This window comes from Pseudorasbora parva, chromosome 17 (assembly GCF_024679245.1).
Source record: "Pseudorasbora parva isolate DD20220531a chromosome 17, ASM2467924v1, whole genome shotgun sequence".
Classification (NCBI taxonomy): Eukaryota; Metazoa; Chordata; class Actinopteri; order Cypriniformes; family Gobionidae; genus Pseudorasbora; species Pseudorasbora parva.
The window spans coordinates 40,206,612-40,229,463 of NC_090188.1; the positions used below are offsets into that span (position 1 = coordinate 40,206,612).

General features: G+C 40.8%; 1 protein-coding gene across 2 annotated transcripts; it reads left to right on the plus strand.

The window, feature by feature from the left end:
* Nucleotides 1-13,783: 13,783 nt before the first annotated feature.
* LOC137045709 (serine/threonine-protein kinase pim-2-like) lies at nt 13,784-18,757 on the plus strand. 2 transcript variants are annotated; one of them, XM_067422578.1, is made up of 8 exons: nt 13,789-14,385; nt 15,236-15,469; nt 16,071-16,162; nt 16,307-16,357; nt 16,846-17,227; nt 17,316-17,498; nt 18,038-18,185; nt 18,421-18,757. In XM_067422578.1, exons 1-7 carry the CDS (start codon nt 14,055-14,057, stop codon nt 18,139-18,141), a joined length of 1,377 nt encoding a protein of 458 aa, XP_067278679.1. In that variant the 5' UTR covers nt 13,789-14,054; the 3' UTR covers nt 18,142-18,185; nt 18,421-18,757. The 2 variants fall into 2 exon arrangements, with proteins under 2 accessions (XP_067278680.1, XP_067278679.1); XM_067422579.1 differs by lacking the exon at nt 18,038-18,185 and having other exon boundaries at nt 13,784-14,385.
* The last annotated feature ends 4,095 nt before the right edge of the window (nt 18,758-22,852 follow it).

Here is a 22,852-nt window from a genome sequence, read left to right on the forward strand (position 1 = left end):
CTTTACTCTTAGCAGTGTGAACAAGTGAACGCACGGAGTAACGTCATAACATCGTTTTAAACACACTTAAATGTATCTAATATGATAAACAGAGCAGCATTACCTCAAAATCATAACCGGAAGAGCGGATCTGTGCAGGCGCCCGGCGACTGTGTCCCGTCCCGTCATAATAAAAGTCCCGGTGCTCGCGAGGCGGGTATTTGTTTAACAATCGCTCCACCAGCCGTGCTCAGCTCCACAACACTCGGTCCTGCTCTGCTTTAGACTACAGTAACGTTAATAACCGCATGTGTAACGCGCGTCGCGGCACAAGTACGACCCTCCCTCCCAACAGTGAATAACGGAAATGAGCAGAAAAGGAACACACTATCTCTAAATTTGGACCAGCGATCAGAAGAATCAGATTCGCTCAAGAGACTGTGTCAGCAACAATGGTAGAAGGAATGACGACAACACTGGCTGCATTAGAAACAGGCAAGTTGTATTAGGAAGATATTAATAATGCAATAATGATGATAATATCGGAGGTTCAATGCATCAGAAACAATAAAGAAAAGAAAAAAAAGAAATAGTGACCAAAAAGGGGGTAATGGATAATAAAATAAATATAGGAATGAATGTATTCTTATAATCCCTATATTTTTAAATTTCTATTTAGTCTACTTATTATTTGTATATTTATTTTTGACCTATTTAGGTTCAAGCTAATAAAATTAACTGAATCTTATTTTCACCTATTAATTCAATTTGTTTCTAATTAGCTTAATATAAAGAACAACTTTGGATTTGAGTATGAATACAATTTACCCCAAATTACATTGGAAATACTCTTTCACTCTGGCTCTTCAGAAAACAACAACAGAAATAAAATGAAACAAAATATATATAAAAACAAAATATAAAACAAAAGGACAGTGATAATAAAAGTGGAAAATCAGTAGACAACAAAAAAAAAAATCACAATGGATAAATCTTAATGCTCACGATACAGTCCCAATGTGGATTAGGGTTTCACTGGAGTTCAGCTCACGTTCGATGCTGTTTACACGAGATCCTTCTTCCGCAACTTAGTTCTGAGCAACACAGTTCAGGTCAGAAAAGCGAAGAAAAGACGTGTGCACAATCATACCATTCATTTCTTGGTTCTCGTAGCTCGATCCTTATATGGGCATGGCTCGCCAGTTCCTGCTTGCAAGAGTTACTCTCGGAGTGAAGCAGGGACAACACAGGTTCAAAAATCTTCTTTAGAGTTCGTCTAGTGTCCCTCAAACGATCCTTATATGGGCATGCAGCAAACGTGCAGCATCCGACTCAGGAAGCGATTAGGAAAATAGCAGAATAGAAGAGAAGAAAAGGGAAAAGGGAAGCAAAGGAAAAAACCCAACCTTGCAAAAGGCAAGGCCAAAAATACAGTTAGACAACTCTGTTCAAGATATACATCATCACTACAGCTAATCTGCAAATTAACAACATTTTAACATATTTAACTCCATGTTCATTTAATATTAATACATCGAAATTGCATAGACATGCTAAGAGCATTTTTTAAAATGGCGCGCTTAGGCCTTGTTTGCTCGTATCACATGTGCGTCATCACCCGTCAGTTCACATAACTCAAATACACGACAAAAGACATTAAAATAACACTTTTAACTGCTTAAAGTGGTTTTTAAACTTGAACATTAGTTATTTTAACTAATTCACTCTATATTCCTCCGTTTTAAACAGAGGATTAGCTTCTATGCATCTTTTATGCACTACTGGACATAATATAACACATCTGATAATATAACACCATTTTCAGAACATGTATACAAGAAAATATCCGCAGTTGAGGATTTAATCACTTCACTTACCAAGAGAATTCAAATGTTCTAGTTATGAAGCTTCTAATCAGGCGAAACTCCAACCTCTGGAAGTTTCTCTCTCCTCAGTAACAGTTGAATTAGCACCAGCCGTGACGATCGACTGACGACGTTCAATGCACACTCAAAATCTGTTTCTCTTTACACACTCACTAATTTATGTATTTTTTACTCGGTTTCTCCTTTCTTTTTCAGGACCGCGTTGGAACTGCAGCTTCTCTCATGCATCGAGCATTCTCTCCTGTACATCTCTCCCGCAAAGTCCCGATCATAGGGCGGGGCTAAATCTACACTCTCCTCATTGGTCTAAACTGCACTGTTTTATTTAAACATCAACTTTTCAAATGAATTTTATTTTTATTTATTTTTCTATTTCTCAATTGCTATTAAAATAAAGTACTGACTTTACATATTTGAGTGCTAGTTTTTATTCCCTTTTATATTAACAGGGCTCTTGGTAACATGGGTTACACCCTCCCCTCCTGAATACATGCACGTCCCGCTGCATCTGCATATTTTTGGGGTTGAGTTACAACCACAGGCACAATATCAGCAGAAGCAACATCTGCCTCTAAAGAAGTGCTGAATGCAGCACTCAGACCTTGCAACAGAGATTGAATCACCACGGTAAGAGGGTTCCCCAATTGGGGATACTCAAGTCTTTTTGCAGGCTGTCTATCCCTTTGTGAACGCCTGGGAAACACTCCTTGCTCAAACTCGGTGTCATTCACTTGTTCACTCTGATCATCTACAGCATTCATAGTTTCGCTCAGAACTGGACTCTCCCTATTCCTGTTCTCACCCTCACAATATGGTTCTATCTCAGTCTCTTGAGCAGGTAACTCACCTACTGATTCAGAGCAGAGATCCAATCCTGTATCGACGTGACCTAGCTCTAACTCATCTGAAGACGTTCCTACTCCACCTGACTCAGGTAAGCTTTCCTCTACATGTCTGCAATCAGGTAAGATTTCCTTTACAGGTTCTTCTAGACTATCCCTTGAAAACCTACAGGTAGGTAAACTCTCTACAACAGGTAGGCCAATTTTGACGCTCTGGGGTCTTGGGCAGGGTAATGGCTCAGGATTCACTAAAACTCGAGTTTCAAAGTTCGGCCTATCCCTAAACAGAGGACTAAGAAACTGATCATCCTCAGACCCAGAGCCCTCACACAAAGACTCTGGCTCTTGTAACTCATTATTTGTACAAGCTCTAGTCCTAGGCCTGCAAACTCTCTGCTTAGGCTGGTGCCCATGTTGATCTGACTGCAAAAATCCACAGGGCAACAACAAATCACGATGCAACGTCCTGAGAGGGCCGCTCTGTCCAACTGGCCGAACTGTGTACACTGGTAAATCTCCCGCTCTCTTAACTACTACTTGGACACCTTGCTCCCACTTGTCAGCGAGCTTATGCTTTCCCCGCAACCTAACATTACGCACGAGAACTCTATCACCCTCCTCCAAGGTAGAAGCAACTACACGTTCATCAAACCTTCTTTTGTTACGCTCTGCTAACTTAGCAGCGTTCCTCTTAGCTATCTCGTAGCTCTCTCGCAACCGGTCTTTTAAATCTTTCACGTACTGAGAGTGGGATTTCGCAGGAGGTTCTATTGGCAATCCGAAAGCCAAATCCACTGGCAAGCGAGGCAGCCGCCCAAACATAAGCTCATAAGGAGCATACCCAGTTGTATCGTTGCGCGTACAATTGTATGCGTGTACTAAGGGCTTTACAAATTCTTTCCACTTGGACTTTTTCTCATTCTCCAAAGTTCCTAACATTTGGAGAAGCGTCCGATTGAAACGTTCAACCGGGTTGCCTCTAGGGTGGTAAGGTGTGGTACGAGTCTTTTGAATACCCGCAATATGACACAATTCCTTGATTGTGTGGGGTTCGAAATCTGGCCCTTGGTCACTATGCAGCTTCTCAGGAAACCCATAATGTACCAAGAAATTTTCCCACAGACATTTTGCGACCGTACGAGCTGTTTGGTTCTGGGTCGGTATCGCAACGGCGTACTTCGTGAAATGGTCGGTGATGACTAATATGTTCTTGGTATTGCTGTGGTCCGGTTCTAACGACAAAAAGTCCATACAGACCAACTCCAAAGGCCTACTGGTTTGAATGTTAACCAGAGGAGCAGCTCTGTCTGGAGGCGTTTTTCTGCGTACGCAGCGTTCACAAGTTTTGATCTTTTTTTCAACCGTTTGAGACATTTTAGGCCAGAAGAACCTGGACCTCACTAAGTCCAGGGTCCTCTCAATACCTAAGTGCCCCATATCATCGTGGAGGCTGCGCAACACTATCTCCCTTAGCCTAGCTGGTAGCACTAATTGATAATGAAGAGCCCCTTGTTCTTGTTTCCTCCTATACAGCACCCCATTCCTCAGTTCAAGCCGACTCCACTCCCTCAACCACAATACCATATCGGGTGGCTGACCCCTCAGAGTACCTGGCCTAGTCCCGTTCTTCATCCATTCAATCACTACTTCAAGCTCTGGATCTTTTTCTTGCCATTCTGCTAACGTGGCCTCTGAGATGTTAGAGAGATCAGGAAGACCATGCTCAACCTCGTGTTGAAACTCATTCGGCAAAGCATCAACGCTATGAGTGAGCGATTCAACCAACGCAACTGGGGAGTGTGCCAAGCCGGGCAAACCAATCACCTGATGCCTCTGACAAATGGCATTCACCACATCCGCCATGAGAACCTCAGACCCGGTTTCAGGCTCCGCCAGGTGGTGAAGTGTAAACTGCTTGATCCGTTCTCTTTCTTTCTGAGAAATGAGATCATCCAAAGGCTCACCATGTGGACGCCGGGAAAGCCCGTCTGCGTCTTGGTTTTGACTCCCAGCCCTATATTGGAGCTTAAATGTATACGTTGACAAACTAGACAACCAACGGTAACTGGTGGCATCAAGCTTGGCTGAAGTTAGAATATATGTCAAGGGATTGCTATCCGTTATGACAGTAAACTCTGCACCGTAGAGGTAGTCGCTAAATTTGGAGGTGACTGCCCATTTTAGGGCCAAAAACTCTAGTTTGTGGGCAGGGTACCTACTTTCTCCTTTGGTCAATCCTCTACTGGCAAAGGCTATGACACGCATTTGCCCCTCCTGCTCCTGATATAAAGCTGCACCAAGCCCGGTGGTGCTGGCGTCAGTGTGAAGTATGTAGGGACACTTGGGGTTAGCAAAACCCAAAACAGGTGCAGATGTAAGCTTGCCAATTATAAAGTCAAAAGCACTCTGACAATCTGGAGTCCATCGATCACCAAACTCTTCTTTGGGGTTGAAGTATTCCGCACCCTTCTGTTTCCTATTACTACTCTTTCGGAGTGGAGGATATCCTGCCGTGAGGTCGGTGAGAGGTTTAGTGATCTTGGAGTAATCACGCACAAATCTCCGGTAGTACCCGGCAAAACCTAAAAAAGACCTCAACTCTTTTAGGTTTGTCGGCCTCGGCCAAGTCTTTAAGGCCTCAACTTTCGCCGGGTCAGTTTCTACCCCATATTGTGAGACTATATGGCCCAGATACCTCACTGATGTCTGGAAGAATCGACATTTTTCGGGTGATAATTTCAGCCCGTACTCCTTAAGTCGGTTAAGAACTTGCAACAACCGGGATTCATGCTCTTCTAGAGTCTTTGAAAAAACAATGAGGTCATCAACAAAGACTAGTACCTGTTTCCGGTGAAGATCACCCATGCACCGCTCCATCAATCTTTGGAACGTACTTGGCGCATTCGTAATTCCCTGGGGCATTCTATTGAATTCCCAGAATCCAAGAGGACATACGAAAGCAGTCTTGCACTTATCAACCTCATCCATCTCAATTTGGTAGAACCCAGACTTTAAATCAAGCACCGAGAACCACTTTGAGCCTGTGAGTACAGAAAAGACGTCTTCCAGATTGGGCAAAGCGTATGCGTCTTTGATCGTCTGATGATTCAACTTCCGAAAGTCGATACAGAGCCGTACCGAACCATCTTTCTTCCGGACTACCACTATGGGCGAAGAAAAAGGGGACTCAGACTCACGGATTACACCAGCCTCTAATAGTTCCTGAAGGTGTTTTCTCACAGCGTCAACGTCTTGGGGATGGATAGGTCGGGCTCTGTGTTTGAACGGTGTTTCATCATTCAACTTTATCTGATGTTTGATTCTCTCAGTGTGGCCGTAGTCAAGGTCGTGCAGGGAGAAGACTTCAGGCATGGAGTTCAGCAATTTTGATATCCTCTCTTTCCAGTCTGATGACAAGGGAGAGTCTCCGAAATCAAAGGTAAGATTGGCATGGTTATGTGCTGGTGACTCATCTTTGCTAAAATCCTGGGCTGTTTTCTCTATAACGCTTTGTATAGCATGGATCTCAGCCAATACGGCTTTAGGAGGGATAGTCAAGTCTGTCTGAGTACTATTTTTAAGCAGAACTGACAGCTGAGAGGAGCGTTTAGAAGGCAATGTGTGCACACAGCTCGCAACCATGAGGCCGCTTGGAAATGGAGCTGAAGGTGGCTCAAGAATTACCCACTTCTCCATACAGGGTTCCCGAAGCTGAACGTATCCATTCAGAACTACTGTGCTTCCAGCAGGCACAACTTCATGAAAATTCCCTACCAGCTTCACCTGTCCCAATGTTTCACTGCTGGTTTGCCTCCACCTTGCCTCAAGGACTTTAAGCACTGCCTGATATCCGTGGAGGCTCGAACGAGGGCTACTCTCTTTTTCCTTAATGCAATGGCTGTAAAGCACGTCCAGGGAGTTGGTTCCGACAAGAACTTGCGACAGACTCTTTAGATCGGGAACTATTAAAGCTAACGTGGGGACCTCGACTTCAATGCCTATGAACTCTCTAGGAAACTTTAAAGTCAGTTCAGTGTACCCCAAGTATGGTACGGTTTGCCCATTGGCTCCCTCCACTTCCAACAAATTTTCTAAGGACTTCAGCGGGTAATCAGACAAATGTGCCTCGTAGAACGATTGGGGAACTGTGGTAACCTGGGACCCTGTGTCTAGGAGGCAATCCACTTCTTTTCCATCAATAATGATCTGCGCAGTGCACTTAACTCCTACCAATCCCTTGGGCAGGCTTTTTAGCGGTGTCTTGTGACAGCTGCTCGTGACAGGCTCTTGCCTATAACATTTAGGGCGGATGCTTTTACACCTCGTCTCTGTATGCCCTGCTACAGAGACTTCCCTTAGTTTAAAGCCAAAGAAGAATGACCACGCAGCGAGTCCCATTGAGCCTGTTGCTCCCTCAACTTACGCCTCTTCTCCTCAACCTTTGCGGGGTTCGCAGCATTATCACAAGCAACGGCCAAATGCCCGTCCTCTCCGCATCTGAAACAATATCCAGGGCGAGGCCGATTGGTCATTGGTTGGGCCCTTCTAGCACTTTTACCAGTGTCTGTCTCTAACACATTCTGAGGTGGAAAATCTCTGGGATTAGCAGTCTCACGGGAGTATTCTCTATAACTCTTTTGAGCAACACTCTGAGCCTGCAGCTCAGCAACTTGTCGTCGCAGCTTAATGATTTCTGAATCCTCTGAATTTTCATGTCTCACTTCTTGGACCATGGATGCTTTCATATTGGCTACCTGAGTGCGCAACTCTTCCACTACTTTCCTTAAAGTGCTCAACTCTGCCTTCTCAGAGCACCCACTCAAGCGTTTCTGGCCTGGGGGTTGACCTAAGGTGGCAACTTGAGCCTGTACTTCAGCAAGTTGTGCCCTAAGGCGGTCAGTTTCAAATGCGTCAGAATTTGGTATCTCATGTGAACAAGCTGAGACTTGCTGAGTGGCAATTCGTGGTCTCGGGTAGGTATTAGGAGCTTTTGACAACCCAAGGTACCTTTTCATGCGTTCTTCTTTGGAGGCATGCTTACTCTCCTCTGTTCGGATTAATACAACCAACTCAGCAAAGGTGGGTGGGTGAGCCTCCCTCCTTCCTAACTGAAGGCTGGTTATGAGACCATCTTCCCAACATCCTCTCATGAACTGTTTCAAGAGACAACGATCGTGATCTCTCTCCGCAATGCCTCCCCTCCTAATCGTTGTACTCAAAATAACGTGCAACCTATGCAAGAAGTCTGATGACCTTTCTCCCTGATTCTGTAAAGTGCCCATGAACTTGGCTAACAGTTCATCACCATCCTCTACAGAGCCATAGACTGACTCAAGCAACTCAAGATATACCGCCGGCAAAGCTGGGGGTCGTACGTGCTTTACTACATCTGCAGCTGGAGGCAACAAGCTATCTAAGATCCTTCGCGCTCTATGCAAGTCTGAAACCGACGGGTCACTTAACAGGAGATCTACACTTGCTCGCCATGTATCAAAATCAGGTTCATTTGGAGGACGCGGGCTCCTCCCTGAGAAAACCCTAAGTCGAACTGAGGTTTGCTGTACCATTGTGGCATCAGCCGTCTTCACTATGTGCTCTACTACCATTCTCTGAATACCCGGTGGGTCAGCAATGCTCGCAGCAAAAGTAGGGTTAGTAGTCACGGTAACACCATCAACAACGGTTTCTGAATTTGGGAAGGATATAGAGACCTCTCGTCTCTTGGTTGGGTCTTTTGATTCTGGGGTTCGCATTTCTAATGTTCCAGCAGAGGTCGACAAGGGCATCGGGGAACAAAACACAGGTTCTGGAACGATCGCTTCTACACTCTGAGAATCAAAGCTTGCATTTTGTGCTCTTTCTGGAGTATGGTTAGCGGAGTGGGCTCCCTGAAGTTTTTCTAACTCCTCCTGAAGCACATCTGAGAAAGGCTTCCCACTTCCCCTAGCAACGGCCTTCAATGTTTCAAGATACTCTTCAGTGACCTTACTACAAGCTGTCGGTTTACAGACGCTAGCCAGAGTTCGTACTTGGAATGTAACACTCGGGTTTGAGAGGCTTCCCAGGGTTAAGGGTAGCAAGGGTGTTAAATTCAGCATTGGAGTGCCGTGAGCATATTCTACAATACCATGGTGATGGAACTCAGAAGTTTGGTCATCAATTATCAAATTGCGTCTAATTGATCCATACTTTTGCAAGAATGTCTCTAGCTCGCTATCTGTCTCAGTTAACGTGAGACCTTTGATTATAAGCGCATTATCCACGTTGACGTTTTCTCTCTCTATGATTTCCATTATTGCGATGTAAGGTCAGCACTTTGTTTTTTTTTCAAATGGTCTAATTTTCTGCCTTTCCTACCACCGTCCTTGTTGCTAAGCAACAGTCTCCTGGCTGGCTCGCCAACTTTCTGTAACGCGCGTCGCGGCACAAGTACGACCCTCCCTCCCAACAGTGAATAACGGAAATGAGCAGAAAAGGAACACACTATCTCTAAATTTGGACCAGCGATCAGAAGAATCAGATTCGCTCAAGAGACTGTGTCAGCAACAATGGTAGAAGGAATGACGACAACACTGGCTGCATTAGAAACAGGCAAGTTGTATTAGGAAGATATTAATAATGCAATAATGATGATAATATCGGAGGTTCAATGCATCAGAAACAATAAAGAAAAGAAAAAAAAGAAATAGTGACCAAAAAGGGGGTAATGGATAATAAAATAAATATAGGAATGAATGTATTCTTATAATCCCTATATTTTTAAATTTCTATTTAGTCTACTTATTATTTGTATATTTATTTTTGACCTATTTAGGTTCAAGCTAATAAAATTAACTGAATCTTATTTTCACCTATTAATTCAATTTGTTTCTAATTAGCTTAATATAAAGAACAACTTTGGATTTGAGTATGAATACAATTTACCCCAAATTACATTGGAAATACTCTTTCACTCTGGCTCTTCAGAAAACAACAACAGAAATAAAATGAAACAAAATATATATAAAAACAAAATATAAAACAAAAGGACAGTGATAATAAAAGTGGAAAATCAGTAGACAACAAAAAAAAAAATCACAATGGATAAATCTTAATGCTCACGATACAGTCCCAATGTGGATTAGGGTTTCACTGGAGTTCAGCTCACGTTCGATGCTGTTTACACGAGATCCTTCTTCCGCAACTTAGTTCTGAGCAACACAGTTCAGGTCAGAAAAGCGAAGAAAAGACGTGTGCACAATCATACCATTCATTTCTTGGTTCTCGTAGCTCGATCCTTATATGGGCATGGCTCGCCAGTTCCTGCTTGCAAGAGTTACTCTCGGAGTGAAGCAGGGACAACACAGGTTCAAAAATCTTCTTTAGAGTTCGTCTAGTGTCCCTCAAACGATCCTTATATGGGCATGCAGCAAACGTGCAGCATCCGACTCAGGAAGCGATTAGGAAAATAGCAGAATAGAAGAGAAGAAAAGGGAAAAGGGAAGCAAAGGAAAAAACCCAACCTTGCAAAAGGCAAGGCCAAAAATACAGTTAGACAACTCTGTTCAAGATATACATCATCACTGCAGCTAATCTGCAAATTAACAACATTTTAACATATTTAACTCCATGTTCATTTAATATTAATACATCGAAATTGCATAGACATGCTAAGAGCATTTTTTAAAATGGCGCGCTTAGGCCTTGTTTGCTCGTATCACATGTGCGTCATCACCCGTCAGTTCACATAACTCAAATACACGACAAAAGACATTAAAATAACACTTTTAACTGCTTAAAGTGGTTTTTAAACTTGAACATTAGTTATTTTAACTAATTCACTCTATATTCCTCCGTTTTAAACAGAGGATTAGCTTCTATGCATCTTTTATGCACTACTGGACATAATATAACACATCTGATAATATAACACCATTTTCAGAACATGTATACAAGAAAATATCCGCAGTTGAGGATTTAATCACTTCACTTACCAAGAGAATTCAAATGTTCTAGTTATGAAGCTTCTAATCAGGCAAACTCCAACCTCTGGAAGTTTCTCTCTCCTCAGTAACAGTTGAATTAGCACCAGCCGTGACGATCGACTGACGACGTTCAATGCACACTCAAAATCTGTTTCTCTTTACACACTCACTAATTTATGTATTTTTTACTCGGTTTCTCCTTTCTTTTTCAGGACCGCGTTGGAACTGCAGCTTCTCTCATGCATCGAGCATTCTCTCCTGTACATCTCTCCCGCAAAGTCCCGATCATAGGGCGGGGCTAAATCTACACTCTCCTCATTGGTCTAAACTGCACTGTTTTATTTAAACATCAACTTTTCAAATGAATTTTATTTTTATTTATTTTTCTATTTCTCAATTGCTATTAAAATAAAGTACTGACTTTACATATTTGAGTGCTAGTTTTTATTCCCTTTTATATTAACAGGGCTCTTGGTAACATGGGTTACACATGCATGAACGTGATTTCTGCCCGAGTCCTATTTTCCACCGGCTGTGATGAGAAGACCACATTTCCCAAGATGCTGCGCTCACACTTTGCGTCATCAAACTACGCATTTGTTTTGAATAGGCGCCCTCCAGTGGACGGAAAGTTCCACAGTGCACCTTTAACTAGTGACAATTTAATTCTGGCTATCATCAGGAATCTATATTTTTATTAGTAACAAAGTAATTATTGATATAAAAAAGGTTGATTTTACTAGAGGTATTTGACCTCCGTGAAGTTGGCACCCCATAAAACAATATAATCCCCGAAACTATGTCATTCGTTTGTGCTACATTTGTGTTGATTTGTGCCGCAAAACGAACGTTTGTGCTGGTTTGTGTTCGTTGTAACGGCACAAATCGAGCACAAACGATTGGCACCTGATTGGACGTGGGGTGGAGAGTGACGTCACACAACCAAAACAATTATGTTTAATATCTCAAACACAAAACCACAAGCGTAGCACAAACAAATGACATAGTTTCGGGGATTATTTCGTTTTATGGGGTGCCAACTTCACGGAGGTTGAGATTTGTATTCCTGATGTGAAATTGGAATAATTAAGAAATCAATTCCTGATATCAACAACTGAATTTGAACGGCAGCCTATGGTGAGATTTCACTAGTGAAAATACAACTACAGATATCAAGAAAGCGTTTTAACTAGAGAAAATTAAATTGCTGATATCAAGAATTAATATCCTGTGAATGAGTAAAAGTCAAAACGGCTTGACATACTGAGGTGCATTACATGATATCAGATACAAATTTGATTTGATAATATCAACTAATATTAATAAATGCTTCAGAATGTTAACATTTCTGTTCATGTTAACGAAAGGAACCTTATTGTAAAACGATGCAAATATTTTAAAGTTTTTGGGGACTCTGAAAGTAGACACTTCTTTAAGACCCCATTTTAAATGTACAGTGTATTACTATCTCTTGCCAAATTTTACATACAGAGTAAATCTCCAAAGAAAACTTTTATTTTCAAGCAATATATCGAGATAAAGATCAATATAGTTTATGCTGCTCCACAAAAGTCTTCCATGCAATATCATTTTCAGAATTCCTAAAAATAACTTGAGATAAAGCAACCCTCAATGTCCTTTTTTGTTATCTTCATCTTGCAAAAAAAGATATAAACCGATCAAGCTTAATTTATTTATTTGACAGATAAATGCATAATTAAAGTTCATTATATTATTTTAAAAGAGATCATCTTTTATAAAGGTATGGAAGCTTGTTTCTGCCGCAGAATAAAACTATTTAAAAGATTATTGTGACTTTATAACTTTATATCATGCAATCATGAGGAAAAAAAAGTGCATTGCAAGACAAAAAGTCGCAATTACCTACATTTAAGATATGGCCAGACGTGCAGTCTACCAATAACATTTATAACAGTCTACCAATAACAGTACCCATTTGTCCCCATTAGATGCCAGTAAAGCCCCACTGGTACACAATGCTTAGATTTGTGATTTGCTGTAGAAATGCAGTCTATGCGATATATCAGCCACCTATGACTGGATCGGTATCGGCCAATATATGTTCATCTTTAATGATGTCTTTATCAGCTCGATCAGAAAATGTGTCTGATATATTAAAGTATAAGTAATGTATTATTTCCTTCAGAGGAGCACTGTTCATCATGATGATGGTTTAAATTGATTTAAATGATTGGAATCAATTCATTATCAAAGGAAAGTAAAGTTAATATAGGTAATATTATAAAGAGAGCATCATGATTGTCTGCTTGGGACATGGATTTTAATTCTGACTTTTTAGTTTTTGTAATCAGGCTTTCAAAAATGATACGAACATTTGGATTTAGATTTATCTGACAATATATTGGCTTTCAAATATCAAAAATATTAGTTTTCGGTTAATGTTCATATCAGTGGATCCCTAATTTGCAGTACTGTTTTTCTCAAATAAAATTTCATTCTCACACAATTTATTTTCATTATCCAATTGGCTCTATAATGTGCAGGAGCAGAAAACAGGAATAAAGGGATTATTAACTTTATAGGCCGAACATGTGAAAAAATAATAGAAGTGTTAGTGCTGTCAAATCGATTAATTGCATTCAAAATAAAAGTTCTTGTTTACATTAATGTGTGTGTACTGTATACCTGTACGTACGTATTTTAAATTATAGACACACACACACACGAGTACTTGAATGCAAATATTAACTATACAGGAATGAGTGTATTTACCCATAATTTTTCACACACACATATCTAAATACGAACTTGATTCGTATATTCGACAGCATAATAGTTGTATTATATATTATATATGCCCTTAAGGTCCCGAGTGTAACAGTGTAAAATAGATTTATTAAATAAACTGGGCGTGAAATAGTAAAATTCCAATAAAAATACACACTTATGTGCAGTTAGCAGGAACACAGGCAAAATGATCAAAAATACAAACCTGAAGAAAAAAAATCGCACACTTACGGGTTAAATAAACTACCAACCATTCATGTTAAACTGTAATATTTAACTCAAACTTCATGTGTTTAAAAGCGAGATGACGATCATCGATTAGGCGCCAAATTATCCAGTTCTGTTTTAAATTTAAATGATGCACTTCGACACTAGCTCGCATTCTGCACTATGATGTCATAATCATAGCGTTCCATACTCGCGCACACTCGCAAAATCTCTCCGATGGTTTATGGCAAACACACACACATCGAGTTTCAGAGTATCGAGTTACTGATCGAGTGAGTTTCGTCCACATCCAGCGATTTTACGGTGTCCAAATCTGCAGATTATACAGTGTTGAGAAAGTCTAGACACACAGTCTCCAGATTTTTGAACTCTTCTCCGCGGACATCATGTCTCTCTCTGAGGACAATCTGTGTGAAGAGTTGAGCCTCAGCAGCACAGGCACATACATCGTGGAGTGGAGGTGGAGTGGCCTGAATATATCAAATAAGGGTAAGCAGGACAGGGACAGGAGATTGTCCAACGCCAGCAGATTGTCCAAATCCGACAGCCTCCAAGAGTGGATGTGCCCTCCGCTGCCAGGACAAGTCCCCGTCGAGTCAGCAGAGGCTTCACCTGTCCTTAAGAAGACTTCACCTGTCCTTAAGAAGACTTCACCTGTCCTTAAGAAGACTTCACCTGTCTTCACGGAGGCTTCACCTGTGAACAAGAGCTCCACAGGTGAGACTGATATGATTTTCAACTTGAGACCATAACGTGTTTGTGTTTACATGTCAAAATTTTGACATCGATATGATGAGGGAAAACTGCCATATATTTTCTAAATATCTCATAATTTGGCAGCAGGTCTGCTGTCACTTTAAGAGCTGACACACAGATCCATTACACACATCTGTCCGTTTTCTTTCTCAACAGTCTAAGTTCACTTAAAACCGAACTGACTGTGTTTATGTGAATACTGGCCATGACTGGCCAGTATTCATGTTAACACTGTCCGTTGTCTTTGATAAGACATTGCTATATGTTAATAAGTATAAATGTTTGTTTAAATATATTTAATATGAAATATAATTTAAGATATCGCCCATATGACCTTTGCCATTGCCAGAATTGGCCAAATACGTTCTGGAAATGTTTGCTCTCTTTTCAAGAAAATTGCAAGTAAAATTATAAAAACTGAAATAAAATGACTATTATTACTCAGTTTTTTGTTTGTTTTGTTTTTTGCTTAAAGTTTTTGAAACTATGGCTCCATTTCTCAAAACTCAAACTATAACTTCCAATTAAAAATTGCTAGTTATAAAGTCTAATTCTGAGGAGAAAAAAGTCAGAATTGTGAGATAAAAAGTCAGAATTATTTTTTTATTCTGTGGCGGAAACGAGCTTCCGTACATTAGCGCAGGTATTAAGAAGAAGCAGGGCTGCCGTCAGGCGGATATCTGAGGGAATATTTGCATTATTTTGGATTTGTAACATTACAGATAAGAATTTAACAGTAAAATATAAGTAATGTCATCATTATATCACTGTCTGATTTTGAGATCATTCTAAAAGTTTCTCTTTGTTTCAGAAAAACCTAAAAAATGTAAGAAGGCGAAAGGCTTCGGTTCCTTCATGAAGATGCTGTGGAAGGCTGTGAAGTATCCCTTCCTCTGCTGTAGTCGGGCTGGAGCTGTGGATGTGGTGGAGCCGTTTGTTCCTCCAGCGGACCCGGAGCTGGAGCCGGAGCCGGAGCCGGAGCCGGAGCCGGAGCCCCCTGTGCCGGGTCACTGCGCCCTCAACACCAGTAACGGTGAATCTACAGGTGTGTTATTAACATGTTTTGTCGAATATGTTATTATTTTGAAAATAAACATACATACATATGTATGTAGATATTCAACCTGATTACATGTTTCCACATTAATATATATTTGCAAATATACATTATATTAATATGTTGATATATTATATGAATATATTTAGTGCTATATGGTGATTAATCACATCCAAAATAAAAGTTTGTGTTTGCATAATATACGTGTGTGTATTGTGTAATTATAATGTATATATAAATACACATACACAAATGAATTTTGTAAACACAAACTTTTATTTTGAATGCGATTAATCAGTTTGTCAGCACTAAATATATATTACATCTGTATTAATCTTCCTCTTTTATATAGAAGCAAAATCAGCCCTTCTTTCTGATACATATTCGACACATTTCCTCATTTTTCCCCCAGAAAAACATCCCTCTTTAAAATAACAATAATGGCTTGTAATGGATTTTAAGGCTTGTTTTTGGAGAATATCAATATAATTTTCTCGACACAACCAGCACTGATATTTTTAATATACAACAAAGGATCTAATAAACTTATTCTGTATATATTCTCAATATTTTTCTGTCTGTTTTTCAGACTTTGAGGCTCTCTATGACGCTGGAGAGATGTTAGGATCCGGAGGATTCGGCAAAGTGTACGAGGGAACGCGGAAATTTGATGGCAAAAGGGTAAAGCTAAAAATTGAACATTTTGCTCTTGCGTGCATCCAAACATGTTTGATACAGATGGTTCAGATGCTCAAATCATACGTTATTTGCTAGGTCAGACGCTGAAATAATGTTACTGTTATTGAGCACGGTTTTCTTTTACAGGTTGCAATTAAGCGGATGCGCAAGGAAGACAGCGATGTTTATCTTTCCATTGTGAGTTGGTCAAAAGCTGAATGTGTGTGTGTGTTGTGCTGATGACTGTAGTCAATACAACTGTGTGTCTGTGTGTGTGTGTATGTGTGTGTGTGTGTGTGTGTGTGTGTGTGTGTGTGTGTGTGTGTATGTGTATGTATGTGTGCCCTTGTTGATATTACATTGTGGGGACCAAATGTCCCCATAAGGATAGTAAATCCTGAGATCACCTACATTGTGTGTAGGTTTAGGGGCAGGGGTAGTGGGGGATAGAAAAAACGGTTTGTAGAGTGTAAAAACCATTACGCCTATGGAGATTCCCCAAAAACATAGTGAACCAGATGTGTGTGTGTGTGTTGTGCTGATGACTGTAGTCAATACACCTGTAGAGGAAGCATTAGGTGCAAATGAAGGCTCTGTTGATCATATCTACAAAGATCAAAGAAAGTTATATTTATAAATGACAGGATTTTTACCCAGCTAACCTTCTGTCCACTACTTTTCTCCAGCCCGGCCATCCCAAACCTCTCATCACAGAAGTGGCGCTCCTGCTAAAGATGAGGCAGGAACCCATGAGCCCCTACGCCATACGACTTTATGACTGGTTTGAGCATCCGCGAAAATTCACCCTCATAATGGAGTTCCCTGAGCCCTGCGAGAGTTTGCTGCAGTACATCCTTGATAACCCTCAACTGGACGAAAGCACCGCTCGGGTCATCATGAGACAGGCTGTGCTGGCGGTTCAACACTGCATCGATCGGGACGTTTTTCACAACGACGTTCATGCAAACAACTTCCTGTTGACGACAAACACATTGCAGCTCAAGCTGATCGACTTCGGCTCCGGTCACCTGCTCAGCAGCGATGGCTATGATAGCAAATCATACATTGGTGAGCATTTCTGGAGTGTGTGGATGTGGTGACGGATTATTTGACGCTTTTGAAAAAACTGCTCAATGCCCAAATGTCTTGCTTCCAGGAATGGCGGATTACTGCCCGCCTGAAGTCTTCACTGACCCTCTATACCACGCCGTCCCAACCAATGTCTGGTCTCTAGGGGTGTTGCTGTACGAGATAATGAACGACTGCGCTCTTCCTTTCCTCACTTCAACAGATATCACACAAGCAGAAGTGACATTTAAGAACTCCAGCATATCTGAAGGTGAGTGAATAATATTGATAACACTGATGAACACACACACGTAAAGCATGGATCTGTAGAGAAACAGTAGCTAAAGGTGAAGTATGTAAGATTTTTGTAGTTTAACACGTTTTAATGCAGTTAACACAGCATCCGTTCTGCCTCGGGCTGGCGTTACACTATATGATCACGCTCTTATTCATGCAAATGCTTTTAAACCATTCAAGTGTAACAAGACAAAAGAGAACATGAGCTGTCTGTGAATGTCCTGACACACACACAACGCAACCACTCACTAATGCAGTCACATGTAATCTTTATTGTGCTACTTTATCTGTATCTTATTCAGAAGAGCAGAAATATGTGAGAAATATAACGACCATAAGACAAAAGAACTGATACAGAAGCTGTTATGAAGGAGCAATAACCTTATGGGCAGTGCTGTGTCATTTGCCTTGACTTGTATTAATCATCTTTCAGATGCAGTTTTCATAGATGCCAACTTTCGTGTCACATGATGGTCATGACTAACCAGCCTCTCCTTCATGAAATGTGTACAGAATGCAAGGATCTGATTAGACAGTGCCTAACCCGGGATCCCACCAAACGGCCAACATTAGAGCAGCTGCAGCAACACGACTGGATTAGAAATGAAGGACTGTAGATCGGAGGAGCTCAGCAGCAGAGTCTCTCGATCAGTGATTTCAGGTTTGAGGAAGTGTGACAGGCAGAGAAGGGTTATTATCACTGATCTGCAGTTCTGTAGTGAGATTTTCAAATGTGTTATAGTCAAGTCATCTTCATTTATACAGCGCTTTATACTATCCAGATCGTTTTAAATCAGCTTCACAGGAATCAACAGGAAATGAACAGAAGTCCAGCCCTAAAGACTGAGATGTGATCGACTGTCAGTGTGAAGAATGCTTTTGCTTTTCTTCCCCAGGGTTAGACACACACCATCCAGTCTACAGAAAACACACTGGATTGAACGCAGGATTGGATGGATATCAGTCTGAGTGAGAACAGGAGAGACCCTGGGAAGTCGTCACGCCATCACACACACATTTGCTTTGTTTTAAAAGCAATTTGCTTTATTTGTTTCGTGCTTTAAAGGGATCCCCTGGTGTTGAGACTTGTATGGCTTAATATAACATAAATGATGTCTCTTACTGAATTATGTAGTAGAAAACCCATGAAAGATCTACGTTATTTTAAAAAATCGATTTTATATTTGGACCATGGGCGGCGCCATTTTGTTTGCGTTCTAGGTTGATGACGTAGAATGGTTGAACTCCTCAATCAGCTGGCGTTACCCGTAGCTATTTTTACCACAACGCAACTGGAAAATTGTTTCAGAGTTAAACAAAACCAATGAATTGCTTTGTAATTGTACTTAAAACACACTCAAACATACATGTGCACACAAACTCACCTACACAAGTCACAAACAGATCGGCGGGCGCGCACACACATCTGACTGCTCTGCCTCAATCGAGATGTTGGGCTGCTCAGTCTCCACGGCAGGGGCTGAATCCGAAATCGACCCCCTATACCCTGAAATAGGGCATTATTTGAAGGGACGGCCATTTGTAGTGTTGTCCGACATCATAGTGGACATGTTCGAGTGCAGTCAGTCTCACGTTGCACCGCAGTGTACAGCCGATTTACAACAGCTGTCAGACTTCACGCACCCAAATGTGGACACAAACTCTCTCGCTCACACAGACTCACACACACCCCAACAGATCGGCGCGAACACACACACATATGAGGCGCGAACAGATCGTCGCGAACACACACGTACTGCGTGCGCGCATACATCACTATTCCCTGTGTTGATATCTAGACTGTTGATATGCAGTAGATTAACTGTAATGCCTAATGTATCCAGCAGAGGGAAATATCTAGGTAGGATGATGGGATAAGTTAACGTGAGGAAGAGAGGCAGGATGTTTTGGTGATGATGCATGGGATTGGTTTGTGCATTAAAGTTTGAGCACGCTCAGTGAATTAACCTCAATCTTTAAACTTTCACTTTTAAGACACAAATTACTTTCGCTACTTTTGTTCACTAATACAACTTGAAGGAGTGAATGAAGACGATCGAGTGTGTGAAGTCGGACAGCTGTTGTGTGTAAATTGTCTGTACACTCGTTATTGCGGTGAACGTGAGACTGAATGACTGCACTCGAACATGTCCACTATAGTGTCGGACAACACTACAAATGGCCGTCCCTTCAAATAATGCCCTATTTCAGGGTATAGGGGGTCGATTTCGGATTCAGCCCCTGTCGTGGAGACTGAGCAGCCCAACATCTCGATTGAGACAGCACTGTCAGGTGTGTGTGTGCGCGCCCGCCGATCTGTTTGTGACTTGTGTAGGTGAGTTTGTGTGCACATGTATGTTTGAGTGTGTTTTAAGTATAATTACAAAGGAATTCATTGGTTTTGTTTAACTCTGAAACAATTTTCCAGTTGCGTTGTGGTAAAAATAGCTACGGGTAACGCCAGCTGATTGAGGAGTTCAACCATTCTACGTCATCAACCTAGAACACAAACAAAATGGCGCCGCCCATTGTCCAAATATAAAATCGATTTTTTAAAATAACGTAGATCTTTCATGGGTTTTCTACTACATAATTCAGTAAGAGACATCATTTATGTTATATTAAGCCATACAAGTCTCAACACCAGGGGATCCCTTTAAAAGATTCAGATTGAGTTCAGATTGTTTTAGAGCAGCTATACGCCTTTCTTGTTAGAAAGAGACTAGTTGAGAAGAATTGATCATTAAATGATGATTGATAACAGAATAATGAAGTGCAGTTTAAGGCACACGAGTGATTTACGTCATTAAAAATCATTTCAATCAAAGATCTCAAAGTTTGTTTGAATTTACAAAAATATATATCTTTTTTTTTTAGATTTTTTTAATTCTACGGGTAAATGATGGCTGAGTTGCAATTTTGTACTTAACTGTCGTGACTATGTTTAAATACCGTATTGCCAATAATGGCAAATAAGAGAAATATACAATAACAAGAGCGAATATTAAGAATCTGTATTGGCAATAGCCTATTGGATTATTTAAGGCTCAGGTGTGGCTCAGTTTTGGGGTTTCTGGTCAAAGACTGTTGATGTGCTTTACTTAAAGCTGTGAATCTGTACCAATATTAAAACTGGTTTTGGTCCATTTCAGATCCTGTTATGGGTTATTAATCGGCTGAGACTAAGTTCTGTGGTCAGACGAATCAACATTTGAAGTTCTTTTTGGAAAACTGGGACACCATGTCATCCGGACTAAAGAGGACAAGGACAAGCCAAGTTCTCAGCGCTCAGTTCAGAAGCTGCGTCTCTGATGGTGTGGGGTTCATGAGTGTGTGTGGCATGAGCAGCTTACACATCTGGAAAGATCATCAATGCTGAAAGGTTTATCCAAGTTCTAGAACAAGTTAACATATGCTCCCATCCAGACGCCGTCCATTATAGTCTGACCTTACAGGTCAGAAGACCTTGCATTTTCCCACATGACAACGCCAGACCACATACTGCATCAATTACAACATCACGGCTGTGTAGAAGAAGGATCCGGCACTGAAATGGCCAGCCTAAAGTCCAGATCTTTCACCCATAGAAAACATTTGGCGCATCATAAAGAGGAAGATGCGACAAAGAAGACCTAAGACAGTTGAGCAACTAGAAGCCTGTATTAGAGAAGAATCGGACAACATTCCTATTCCTAAACTTGAGCAACTCGTCTCCTCAGTCCCCAGACGTTTGCAGACGGTTATAAAAAGAAGAGGGGATGCCACACAGGGGGAAACATGGCCATGTCCCAACTTTTGTTGATGCCTTGAAATTTAAAATCAACTTATTTTCCCTATTTTTATTCTGAATAAAATATTGAAATTTGAAATACAATTTGTAGTGTCCCAACATTTTTTTAGAATCGAGTTTGTATGTACCTAGTGGAATATATATATGCTGCTCCTGACGGGCTGGATGAAGCCTTGCATGCCTGACACCGCCGTCGGTGTGTGAATGAGAGAGTGAATGGGTGAATGTGAGGCAAGATTTAAATCGCTTTGGATGGCCATAAGTCTTGAAAATCGCTATATACATGCAGTCAATTGACCATTTACCAATAAAAATACAAACCTGTGGCAAATTTTATGCAGTTAGCGTTAACGTATTAACACATTAACACAAAATGTCCATAAGGATGCACAAGGGGCAAACTTTTAGCCCAACTGCTGGGTTTGTCCATTTTCAACCCACCTTATTTTAATTGATGTTTTTAACCCAGCATGTTTTAGAGTGTAGGCTTCCAATCAAATTGAATTGTTGATATCAATAATTGATTTCTTTCTAATTCCAATTTCACATCAGGGATACAAATCTTACTAGTAAAAATTTTTTTTTTTTTTATATTAATAATTTAATTGACACTTGCAGAGATGTTAATTTCTGATATCATGAATGGGTTTGTTATTAAAAGCCATTTTAGATATCTGAAAGTACTCTCCTAATTATTAATAACAGAAATTAATTTTCAGATATCAGAAATAACAAATGTAATATGTTGAAATGCATGTTTAGATGTCAATATTTAACATTTTAAAGGTGCACTATGTAGTATTTTTGCAGTAAAATATCCAAAAACCACTAGGCCAGTGTTATATATTTTGTTCAGTTGAGTACTTACAATATCCCAAATGTTTCCAACTATTTGTAAATTGTGAGAACATTGCTATTTTAACTAAGGACCGGGACGTTTCAGCATAGCGTCTGAGGGAGTCGCCTGTCAATCGCGTCATATCTGCGCTACCCTCGGTTTCGGCTTTTATTTGGCAGGAGCGCTTTACTCTTAGCAGTGTGAACAAGTGAACGCACGGAGTAACGTCATAACATCGTTTTAAACACACTTAAATGTATCTAATATGATAAACAGAGCAGCATTACCTCAAAATCATAACCGGAAGAGCGGATCTGTGCAGGCGCCCGGCGACTGTGTCCCGTCCCGCCATAATAAAAGTCCCGGTATTCGCGAGGCGGGTATTTGTTTAACAATCGCTCCAGCAGCCGTGCTCAGCTCCACAACACTCGGTCCTGCTCTGCTTTAGACTACAGTAACGTTAATAACCACATGCATGAACGTGATTTCTGCCCGAGTCCTATTTTCCACCGGCTGTGATGAGAAGACCACATTTCCCAAGATGCTGCGCTCACACTTTGCGTCATTAAACTACGCCTTTGTTTTGAATAGGCGCCCTCCAGTGGACGGAAAGTTCCACAGTGCACCTTTAACTAGTGAAAATTTAATTCTGGCTATCATCAGGAATCTATATTTTTATTAGTAACAAAGTAATTATTGA